Here is an 11,808-nt window from a genome sequence, read left to right on the forward strand (position 1 = left end):
TAGAGAGAATGATCTATTTCAGCTTTTATTTCTTTCATCACATTCCCAGTGGGTCAGAAGTTTGCATACACTCAATTAGTATTTGGTAGCATTGCCTTTAAGTTGTTTAACTTGGGTCAAACGTTTTGGGTAGCCTTCCAGAAGCTTCCCACAATAAATTGGGTGAAATTTGGCCCATTCTTCCTGACAGAGCTGGTGTAACTGAGTCAGGTTCGTAGGCCTCCTTGCTCGAACACACTTTTTCAGTTCTGCCCACAGATTTTCTATAGGATTGAGGTCAGGGCTTTGTGATGGCCACTCAAATACCTTGACTTTGTTGTCCTTAAGGCATTTTGCCACAACTTTGGAAGTATGCTTGGAGTCATTGTCCATTTAGAAGACCCATTTGCGACCAAGCTTTAACTTCCTGACTGATGTCTTGAGATGTTGCTTCAATATATCCACATAATTATGCTTCCTCGTGATGCCATCTATTTTGTGAAGTGCACCAGTCCCTCCTGCAGCAAAGCACCCCCACAGCATGATGCTGCCACCCCCGTGTATCACGGTTGGGATGGTGTTCTTCGGCTTGCAAGCCACCCCTTTTTCCATCCATAGAACATACTCTATACCAGTGAAACTGAATATCATGCACTCAGAAATGTAATTATTCTGCTGGTGGTGTAAAACACAAAACGGGACATATTTGCATATGTTATGGTCTTGTGAAGGCTGGCTGAATTCTGGCAAAGAGTATGTTCTTTTATCTCAGCATGTCTACAGATTCTCTCTTCTCCCTGTTTTTGTTTGCTTGAAAATGTTGATACTGGAGACTGTTATCAGAAGAAGCTGTGTAACCTAACATGTATAGCGGCTGAGAAATGCATTGCCATTAATTGGAAATTTGGTGGCAGAAATGTCAAGTTATGTATCACGAGATTTGATTTATTACAAGATTAAGGGTATACTGTGCAACTTTCATAAGGTCTGGATGCTTTATTTGGAATATTGTACGACTAAAGGAGTCTGTATTGAAAACATGCCCACGTCAGGGAAGATACTGTACCTATTTAGGCAATCCTTAGCTGCTGGGCTGCTCAGTCCTGGCAATTGGGGTCTGCCGTACTGTTGGTTGTCACTCTGGCCTTGGCTTAACACACCTGGAACCAATAATGAATGATTCACTATGATCCTAAAGCTGAGTGGGGTGTGTTGGGTTGGGGGTGCTGCAGGGCCGTGGACCCCTAGGGGTAGGACGGGGTGACCCAGCTATATTGTGTGCAAGTAAAAAGAGCTCTACGGTACTATTAGGCCTATGATATGAAATATATAGAGGATGTACTGTTTCTGTGTGTCAATGTGTAGATGTACCGTATGTGTGTTCTTATTAAACTTTTGTTTTCCAAACCTTTCCCTTGAAACAAAAAAATAAGATGGGAAGGAAGTTGTGTTGGGGAGAGAGTTGAGTTATTGACTATACTGGTGGGGGTCGGGCGTGCAGGCGGCTAGGGCTGGCTGAAATGTGATATAAAGAAAGATAATAAAGAAAATAAATGTCACGGATTCTGCCGAGGCTGCTCCTCCTCCTTGTACGAGCAGGCGTCGGCGGTCGCCGTCCCCGGAGTACTAGCTGCCACCGATCTTTGTTCTGTGTGTGATTGCTTTTGTCTGTCTGTCACACCTGTGTCCAATTGTTTATTGATCACCTGTCCTATAAGTTCTGTCTGTTTGCTTAGTAGGATTGTGTGTTGTTGTTCGCCTGTCGTAGTGCTGCGTGTTTCGTTTCTTGTTTTCTGTTTGAGTGTTTTACGCATTGTGCGTAATGCTCGCCTCTGTGTTTTTCGAGGCAGTTTGTTTACCGTTTCCTTGTTGGATTATTTGAGTAAACTCTGTTGGACTGAGCCTCGGTGTCCTGCGCCTGACTTCCACCCCACATACACCTCACCTCTTGACAGAACAACACACCATCATGGAGTCAGCAGGAGCAGTGGCGGCACCCAGGTTGCTGGAGGAGCAGTTACGCTATCAAGACATCTTGTTCCAGCAACTTGAGGCCGCCCTTGACGAGGTGTCCAACAAGATGAGTCGCTTGGTGACGAGGGAAGTGCCCACGCCATCACCCACGATCCCATCACCAACGACCAGTCCTCCTCTCTCAGCACCGGAACCCAGTGGCATTCGGCTCTCGCTCCCGAGGGCATATGACGGTTCTGCAGCCGGGTGTCAGGGTTTCCTCCTGCAGATAGAACTATACCTGGCTACTATACACCCAGCGCCCTCGGGATACGAGAGCGTCGCCGCCCTCATCTCCTGTCTATCCGGTAAGGCGTTGGAATGGGCCAACGCCGAATGGAGGAGAATAGACGCAGCTACCATCACCTACGCTGAGTTCTCCCGCCGCTTCCGGGCAGTCTTCGATCACCCACCTGAAGGGAAGGCGGCGGGGGAGCGTCTGTTCTACCTCCGACAGGAGAAGAGGAGCGCACAGGAGTTCGCACTGGAGTTCCGGACGTTAGCTGCGGATGCGGGATGGAATGAGAGGGCCCTCATCGACCAGTATCGGTGTAGCCTGCGAGAGGACGTTCGTCGTGAGCTGGCCTGCAGGGACACCAACCTATGCTTCGACCAGCTGGTGGACATCTCCATCAGGCTTGACACCCTGCTGGCCGCCCGCGGACGTCCCGAGTGGGGGTCGTCCATTCCATCCTCCAGCACCTCTGAGCCAATTCCTATGGAGCTCGGGGGTGCTGGCGCTAGAGAGAGGAGGAGGGAGAACCCGAGGAGGGCCAATCCCTGCACCAACTGTGGCCGTGGAGGACACACCGCGGCCAGGTGCTGGGGAGGGTCTTCTGAGAGAGGGGACAACAGGTCACGCACTGGGGGAGTCATTTCAGGTGAGTAGGCGCCCCACTTACCCAGAGCTCTCTGTTGGTCACATGAGCATTCCTGTGCGTTTTCCACAGGTGGCACCTCATTCCCAGCATAAGGCGCTAGTAGATTCAGGCGCAGCTGGGAACTTTATTGATCGGGCATTTTGTGCTAGGTTAGGAATTCCCCCTTCGGCCGGTAGAAGTTCCATTCCCTGTCCATGCGTTAGACAGCCGGCCGTTGGGGTCGGGTCTAATCAGGGATGTCACGGCACCGCTGACGATGACTACGCAGGGGGGTCATGAGGAAATCATTCAGTTCTATCTGATTGACTCTCCTGCGTACCCAGTGGTGTTGGGGCTTCCCTGGTTAAGCACCCACGATCCTACCATAGCGTGGCAACAGAGGGCTCTTATGGAGTGGTCTGCCCAGTGTGTAGGGAGATGTCTAGGTGTTTCCATAGGGGCGACCTCGGTAGAGAGTCCGAACCAAGTGCCCGCACTGCGCATTCCCCCGAGTATGAGGATTTAGCACTAGCGTTTAGCAAATCGAGAGCAGCACGGCTACCTCCTCATAGACAGGTGGACTGTGCGATAAATCTCCAGACCGGAGCAGCTTTTCCCAGGAGTCGTGTGTATCCCCTGTCTCAAGAGGAGACTGCGGCTATGGAGACTTACATAGCCGAGTCCTTGGCACAGGGATACATACGGCCCTCTACTTCTCCGGTTTCCTCGAGTTTCTTCTTTGTGAAGAAGAAGGACGGGGGATTGCGCCCGTGTATTGATTACCGTAGTCTCAATCAGATCACAGTAAAATACAGTTACCCACTTCCACTGATTGCGACGATGACGGAGTCATTACGCGGAGCGCGTTTCTTCACAAAGTTGGATCTCAGGAGCGCGTACAATTTGGTGCGCATTAAGGGGGGATGAATGGAAAACAGCATTTAGCACCACCTCGGGTCATTACGAGTATCTCGTCATGCCGTATGGGTTAATGAATGCTCCTTCAGTCTTCCAATCCTTTGTTGATGAGATTTTCCGGGACATGCATGGGCAGGGTGTAGTGGTGTACATTGACGACATTCTAGTGTATTCTTCTACACGAGCCGAGCATGTAGCCCAGGTGCGCCGAGTATTGAGACGACTGTTGGAGCATGACTTGTATGTCAAGGCAGAGAAATGCCTGTTCTTCCAGGAGTCCGTCTCCTTTTTGGGTTATCGGTTGTCCGCGTCTGGCGTGGAGATAGAGGTAGATCGGGTATCAGCTGTGCGTAATTGGCAAACTCCAACCACCGTAAAAGAGGTGCAGCGGTTCTTGGGTTTTGCTAATTACTACCGGAGGTTTATCCGGGGTTTTGGACAGGTTGCAGTTCCCATTACGTCCCTGCTAAAGGGGGGTCCGGTGCGCTTGCGGTGGTCAGCTGAGGCGGACAGGGCATTTGTCAAGCTGAAGAACCTGTTCGCTTCGGCCCCGGTGCTGGCACATCCGGATCCCTCTTTGCCTTTCCAAGTAGAGGTGGACGCGTCCGAGACCGGTATTGGGGCAGTCCTGTCACAACGGTCCGGCACGCCACCTAAGCTCCGCCCCTGTGCGTTCTACTCCAAGAAGCTCAGCTCGGGCGGAGCGCAATTATGACGTTGGGGACAGGGAGCTGTTAGCTGTAGTCCAGGCCCTAAAGGTGTGGAGGCATTGGCTTGAGGGGGCTCAACACCCTTTTCTCATTCTGACTGATCACCGCAACCTGGAGTACATCCGGGCAGCTAGGAGATTGAACCCTCGTCAGGCTAGGTGGAACATGTTCCTAACCCGGTTTGTGTTTAAGATCACATACATCCCTGGGTCCCAGAACGGTAAGGCAGACGCACTGTCCCGACAGTATGACACGGAGGAGAGGTCCATTGAGCCTACTTCCATACTGCCGAAGTCTTGTCTGGTGGCTCCGGTAGTATGGGAGGTCGATGCGAAATCGAGCGGGCGCTGCGTACCGACCCTACTCCCCCGAGTGTCCTGTGGGGCGGACGTACGTTCCGCTCGAGGTTCGTGATCGGCTTATTTCGTGGGCTCATACATCACCCTCCTCTGGACATCCTGGTATTGGTGGGACGGTGCACTGCCTTAGCGTGAAATACTGGTGGCCAACGTTAGCCAGGGATGTGAGGGTTTATGTCTCCTCCTGCTCGGTGTGTGCCCAGTGTAAGGCACCTAGACATTTGCCCAGGGGTAAGTTACATCCTCTGCCCGTTCCACAACGACCATGGTCCCACCTATCTGTAGATTTTGTGACCGATCTACCCCCTTCCCAGGGTAATACTACCATTTTGGTCGTTGTGGATCGGTTTTCTAAGGCCTGTCGTCTCCTCCCACTGCCGGGTCTCCCTACTGCCCTACAGACCGCCGAGGCCCTCTTTACCCACGTGTTCCGGCACTATGGGGTCCCCGAGGATATTGTGTCCGACCGAGGTCCCCAGTTCACCTCCAGAGTCTGGGGGGCTTTCATGGAACGCCTGGGGGTCTCGGTTAGCCTTACCTCGGGGTACCACTCAGAGAGCAATGGGCAGGTTGAACGTGTTAACCAGGATGTGGGTAGGTTTTTGAGGTCCTATTGCCGGGACCGGCCGGAGGAGTGGTCGAGGTATATCCCCTGGGCAGAGATGGCCCGGAACTCTCTCCGCCACTCCTCCACCGGATTAACACCTTTCCAGTGTATTTTAGGGTATCAGCCGGTCCTGGCACCGTGGCACGAGAGCCAGACCGAGGCCCCTGCGGTGGACGAGTGGATTCGGCGCTCAGAAGAGACGTGGGACGCTGCCCATGTCCATCTGCAGCGTGCCATCCGTCAACAGAAGGCGAGCGCTGATCGCCACCGCAGTGAGGGGCCGGTGTACGCACCGGGAGATCGAGTCTGGCTCTCGACTCGAAACCTGCCCCTCCGCCTGCCCTGCCGGAAGCTGGGTCGGCGGTTTGTGGGGCCCTTCAAAGTCCTGAGAAGATTGAACGAGGTGTGTTACAGATTACAACTGCCTATTGAGTACAAAAATATTAACCCCTCGTTCCATGTGTCTCTTCTCAGGCCGGTGGTAGCTGGTCCACTCCAAGAGGAGGAGATAGGAGAGACCCCTCCACCCCCTTTGGACATCGAGGGGGCACCGGCGTACAGGGTCCGGACTATATTGGACTCGAGGCGCCGGAGGAGTGGTCTCCAGTATCTCGTGGAGTGGGAGGGGTACGGTCCGGAGGAACGGTCCTGGGTGCCCAGGAGGGACATCCTCGATCCATCCCTCCTGACTGAGTTCCACCGTGGGCATCCCACGCGCCCGGGTCCGCGTCCTCCTGGCCGTCCCCGAGGCCGGGGTCGGTGCACGGCTGGAGCCGCGCGTCAAGGGGGGGGTACTGTCACGGATTCTGCCGAGGCTGCTCCTCCTCCTTGTACGAGCAGGCGTCGGCGGTCGCCGTCCCCGAGTACTAGCTGCCACCGATCTTTGTTCTGTGTGTGATTGCTTTTGTCTGTCTGTCACACCTGTGTCCAATTGTTTATTGATCACCTGTCCTATAAGTTCTGTCTGTTTGCTTAGTAGGATTGTGTGTTGTTGTTCGCCTGTCGTAGTGCTGCGTGTTTCGTTTCTTGTTTTCTGTTTGAGTGTTTTACGCATTGTGCGTAATGCTTGCCTCTGTGTTTTTCGAGGCAGTTTGTTTACCGTTTCCTTGTTGGATTATTTGAGTAAACTCTGTTGGACTGAGCCTCGGTGTCCTGCGCCTGACTTCCACCCCACATACACCTCACCTCTTGACAATAAAAAGTTTTTTTTTTTTAGGGGGTAAGTCTGTACTTTATTTGTTAGACTATTGGTTAAAGGTGCAACACGATGTTGATTATTGAATTATCATTGATTTAGTTCAGTCTTATCAATCACTTAAACATATTTAATAATGATCTCTTACCTAGCTTGATGACTGTGGTCATGTTTTCTTACTTTTTGTTGTTCTAAATAGAGATGGCTAGAAGGGCCATCTGTTTTTGTATTAGATTGTGTATAAATGCAAGAAATGAGCTTTAAATGCCCCAAAAAATGGGAGGACCCCAGACCCTCCGCCAAGTTACGTCCCCCCCACTTCTAAAACCAAAGTTGCGCCCCTGCTTCTCTCATTGATTGAGACAGGTGTCTGTCATCATAACATGCAGCACTTTGTCCTCTGACAAATCAATTGTACGTTTCGGTGTTCCTCAAGGTTCCGTTTTAGGACCACTATTGTTTTCAATATATATTTTACCTCTTGGTGATGTCATTCGGAAACACAATGTCAATTTTCACTGCTATGAGGATGACACACAGCTGTACATTTAGATGAAACACGGTGAATCCCCAAAATTGCCTATCCTGGAAGCCTGTGTTTCAGACATAAGGAAGTGGACGGCGGACAATTCTTTACTTTTAAATTCGGACAAAACAGAGATGCTAGTTCTAGGTCCCAAGAAACAAAGCGATCTGATGTTTGATCTGACAATTAATTTTGATGGTTGTACAGTCATCTCAAATAAAACTGTGAAGGACCTCGGCGTTACTCTGGACCGTGATTTCTCTTTTGACGAACATATCAAGAATATTTAAAGGGCAGCTTTTTTCCATCTTCATTACATTGCAAAAATCTGAATATTTTTGTCCAAAAATGATGCAGAAAAGCAAATCCATGCTTTTGTCACTTCTAGATAAGACTACTGCAATACTCTACTCTCTGGCTACCTGGATAAAGCACTAAATAAACTTCAGTTAGTTCCAAAATACCTTGACTAGAACCCCAAAATTTGATCATATTACTCCAGTGCTAGCCTCTCTACACTGGCTTCCTGTTAAGTATAGGGCTGATTTCAAGGTTTTAATGCTAACCTACAAAGCATTACATGGACTTGCTCCTACCTAGCTCTCCGATTTGGTCCTGTCGTACATACCTACACGTACGCTACGGTCACAAGACACAGGCCTCCTTATTGTCCCTAGAATTTTAAGCAAACAGCTGGAGGCAGGGCTTTCTCCTATAGAGCTTCATTTTTATGGAATGGTCTGCCTATCCATGTGAGAGACGCAGACTCGGTCTCAACCTTTAAGTCTTTACTGAAGACATAGAGGGGTTAATGACATACTTTTATTTTTTATTTATTTTTATTAACAATGGCCACTTAATAATTTGAAAATATTTAATGGTATATACTTTTGTTGATGTTTTATCACCATAGTGAAGCCCCTCTGAAATGGCCCCTTTAGCTAAATAACTTGCAACCCTGCATAGTACAATACATTAAAACGTGAACAGCAGATGTGGCAGCTCAGTGTGTATACTGACATTGCCATGATATCAATAACTAATACTGTTTTTACAAAAATGTTTATTTTAGTAAAAAATATAAATTAAATATTATAATTCTTATATTATGTGCAATGATCTCTATATTGACAGTAATAAATAATATAATATTAATTGGTTGCACCACCATCACTCGGTTGTGTCACACCATTGTTATGAGCGTTCTAAAGACATTTCAGCCATAGTGGCTCCTGGAAGTCAAATCAAATCAAATTTCAAATCAAATCACATTTTATTTGTCACATACACGTGTTTAGCAGATGTTATAGCGGGTGTAGCGAAATGCTTATGCTTCTAGCTCCGACAGTGCAGTAATATCTAACAATTACACAACGTATACCCAATACACACAAAAAATTAAGAAATGGGATTTAAGAATATATACATATATGGACAAGCAATGACAGCAATGACAGAGCGGCATGGACTAAGATACAGAAAAATATTATAGAATAGAACGCAGTATATACAGTGATTTCAATAGGCAGCAGCAGCCTCTAATGTGCTAGTGATTGCTATTTAACAGTCTGATGGCCTTGAGATAGAAGCTGTTTTTCATTCTCTCGGTCCCAGCTTTGATGCACCTGTACTGATGATAGCGGGGTGAACAGGCAGTGGCTCGGGTGGTTGATGTCCTTGATGATCTTTTTGGCATTCCTGTGACATCGGGTGTTGTATGTGTCTTGGAGGGCATTTTAGTCATTTAGCAGACATGAGGTTGAAGAGGCTCTGTTGCAGAGTATGTTACAGGCCTTGATGTCTCTCTGGAAAGAAATCCTTGCCCGTAGTTCATCGACTTTGTTAACCAAAGATTGAAGATTAGCAAGTAGAATACTTGGAAGCGGTGGGTGGTGTTCGCGCCTCCTAAGTCGGACCAGCAGGCCACTCCGAGTGCCTCTCCTCCGCCGGCGATGTTTTGGGTCAGCAGCTGGAATCAGTTCAGTTGCCCTGGGGAGAGCAAACAAAGGATCTACTTCGGGAAAGTCATATTCCTGGTCGTAATGCTGGTGAGTCGCTCTGATATCCAATAGTTTTCCCCGGCTGTATGAAATGATGCAAAACACTTTCTGAGCTAATAATGTAAAAAATTATACATAAAAAAAACAAAATTACTGCAAAGTTTCCTAATAGCTAGTTGCGAGGCCGCCATCTTCGTTGGTGCCAGGAACAACCTACCGAGTGGTGCCCAGTCATTCTTAACAGGGCTAATGATTGGTTAGTCTAAATTACACTATAGTGGCTTGGAAATAGGATAATTAGTAGGAAACAACTTTGTCATCATTATGATGTCGTCAGATTTACAGCAGTATATCTGACAGATGACAATGTTGCCATTATCTAGCATAGTTAGTCAAAAATACCTAGCAATGCTAATGTTAGCTAGCTAAAATCCGGTGCTTTCCCCTCAATCTTAGCTAGTTAGCTAATATTATACTACATCTAAAGTCAATCTGACGACATCACCTTGATGACAAAAGGTTTTCCCACAAATGATTTGTCTCCTTTAGAAATGTCATCGTTTTTCCAAGCCACTCTAATGCACTTTTGGAGCCAATTAGGGTTGCAAAATTCCGGTAGCTTTCCCCAAATTCCCTGGTTTTCCAGAAATCTGCTTTAGAAGATTCCAGAAATCAGGATGGCATAAACTGAAATCCCAGATTTCTGGAAAGCCAGGAAATTTTGGGGGAAAATACTTGGAATTTTGCAACCCTAGTGCCAATTGAGAATGTACTGTATTGAGTAGAATGTTCAGTCGGGAGTCAGTCTTCAAAAGATCATTCAAAACAATATTGTGATGAAACGTGTACTATAACCCATGGATAGAATAATATAATATACTTTTTTACATTTGTTAACATAGTCCTAGTTCACAAACTGCATTTCAATAGGGGAAAACATAACCTGTACACAAAAGTTATCTTACAATTAAAGAAAAACTGTCTTAGACTTGATCATTTGCACCAATAATGTCCGGATGTCTTTGGACTGTAGCCCATAGATAATGGGGTTGAGGCAAGGTGGAACCAAGTGAAACATAATGGATGCCACTTTCCTTTGGTTTGACCACTGTGGGTAACGATGAAGAAAGATAATGACGAAACCGGTTATCAGCATAATGAGGTATACAGCCATGTGTGTAGAGCAGGTCTGCAGGGCCTTGCTGTTTAGTGACTTGCTTTTACTTCTCACACACACAATGGCGATGTTAATGTATGCCAGAGCCACACTCCCCATGGAGGCAATTAAGAATACAGCGGTGAAAAAGAGACCATAGATTTGGTTGATGAGCAAGTCGTCACAGGAGAGCTTGAATAATGATGGGTTGTCGCAGAAAGGGTTGATGACTTGTGACCTGCAGCGTGATAAGCGGATTGAGAGGCTTATAAGCCCCCCCACAAAGACAAACGACACTCCCCAGGCAGACACACACAGCTTCACAAGCATTTTGTTGTTCATGATGGTGGCGTATCGTAGAGGGTTGCATATGGCCATATACCTGTCAAAGGCCATAATCATTAGTATTGTATGTGTATTCGTACCAAAAAAGTGACCACAGAACGCTTGCGTGGCACATTCAATGTAGGTAATATATCTGTCTGCACTTGCTTTTAAAATGTCACTCAGCACTCGAGGTATGATGGCTGTGATATTGAGAGCATCATTGAGATGCATGTTGCAGAGGAGGATGTACATGGGCTTATGCAGGCTCCTCTCCATGGAGATCAGCACTGTAAGGCTGATATTGGCCACCATAGTAAAGATGTATATGATGAGGATGAAAATGAAAACAGGGTAGGAGGACTGGTGGGTGACCTTCAACCCCTCCAGCTGGAGAAAGTGCTCGTTGTATGTATGGTTCTCCATCTGAGGGGCAGAGAACCTGGAGGAGAAACGAGAATCAATCGAAAAGATACAGTACGAATCAAACACAATTTAGCTATACAATTGCAATGATCATTCCTACATTAAGTATGATATCAAAGAAGTGCTGTAAGGTTGCAACCTTTAAAAAATGTAATCATATGAAATTAAATCTGAAACGCAGATTTCTTACCCAACCTCAAGTTACACAAAGATAAAAGTATATTTGGTAATGAATAATCTTGTATACATAGACTTAGTATATTACCTCCTGCAACATAAATATAAGCCTTATTCTAACATCTCACACCATTGACAGAGTGAGAAAGTGAGAGGTTCTTCAGTAGGTTTCTCTTTGTCTAGATTACCCCGTCTGACACACCATCCTACAACTGAGGCTAGACAAATAACACCACCACCTTTTATTAGGTACAGGGTTGTATCTCAAACACTGGGGTTGTATATCTAACACCTGTCTCAGCACTGTGGGGCAACCCGTTTCCAAGCAACAGGCTCTAAATTTGGCTCATCTCTGTAATTCACCCAAATATGGTAAGAGGAAGACATACAACTGATTCATTTAGAAATGCTTTATAAATAATTATACATTTTAAAATGTATTTGAATTGTAAAGCTTGACAATGCTTGCAAATGTTAATAAAGTTAAAAAATTATAAAATACTTATTTAAAGTATTTCAACTATTTGTGAGTAGTTGGTAACACCTAATCATCACCAA

General features: G+C 46.9%; 1 protein-coding gene across 1 annotated transcript; it reads right to left on the reverse strand.

Moving 5' to 3' along the window:
• Positions 1-9,840: 9,840 nt before the first annotated feature.
• LOC121574340 (olfactory receptor 4E1-like) lies at positions 9,841-11,073 on the reverse strand. The gene has a single exon (XM_041886955.1). It carries the CDS (start codon positions 11,071-11,073, stop codon positions 10,135-10,137), a length of 939 nt encoding a protein of 312 aa, XP_041742889.1. The 3' UTR covers positions 9,841-10,134.
• Between the last annotated feature and the right edge of the window lie 735 nt (positions 11,074-11,808).

The sequence above is a fragment of the Coregonus clupeaformis genome, chromosome 9 (genome assembly GCF_020615455.1).
Source record: "Coregonus clupeaformis isolate EN_2021a chromosome 9, ASM2061545v1, whole genome shotgun sequence".
Lineage (NCBI taxonomy): Eukaryota > Metazoa > Chordata > Actinopteri > Salmoniformes > Salmonidae > Coregonus > Coregonus clupeaformis.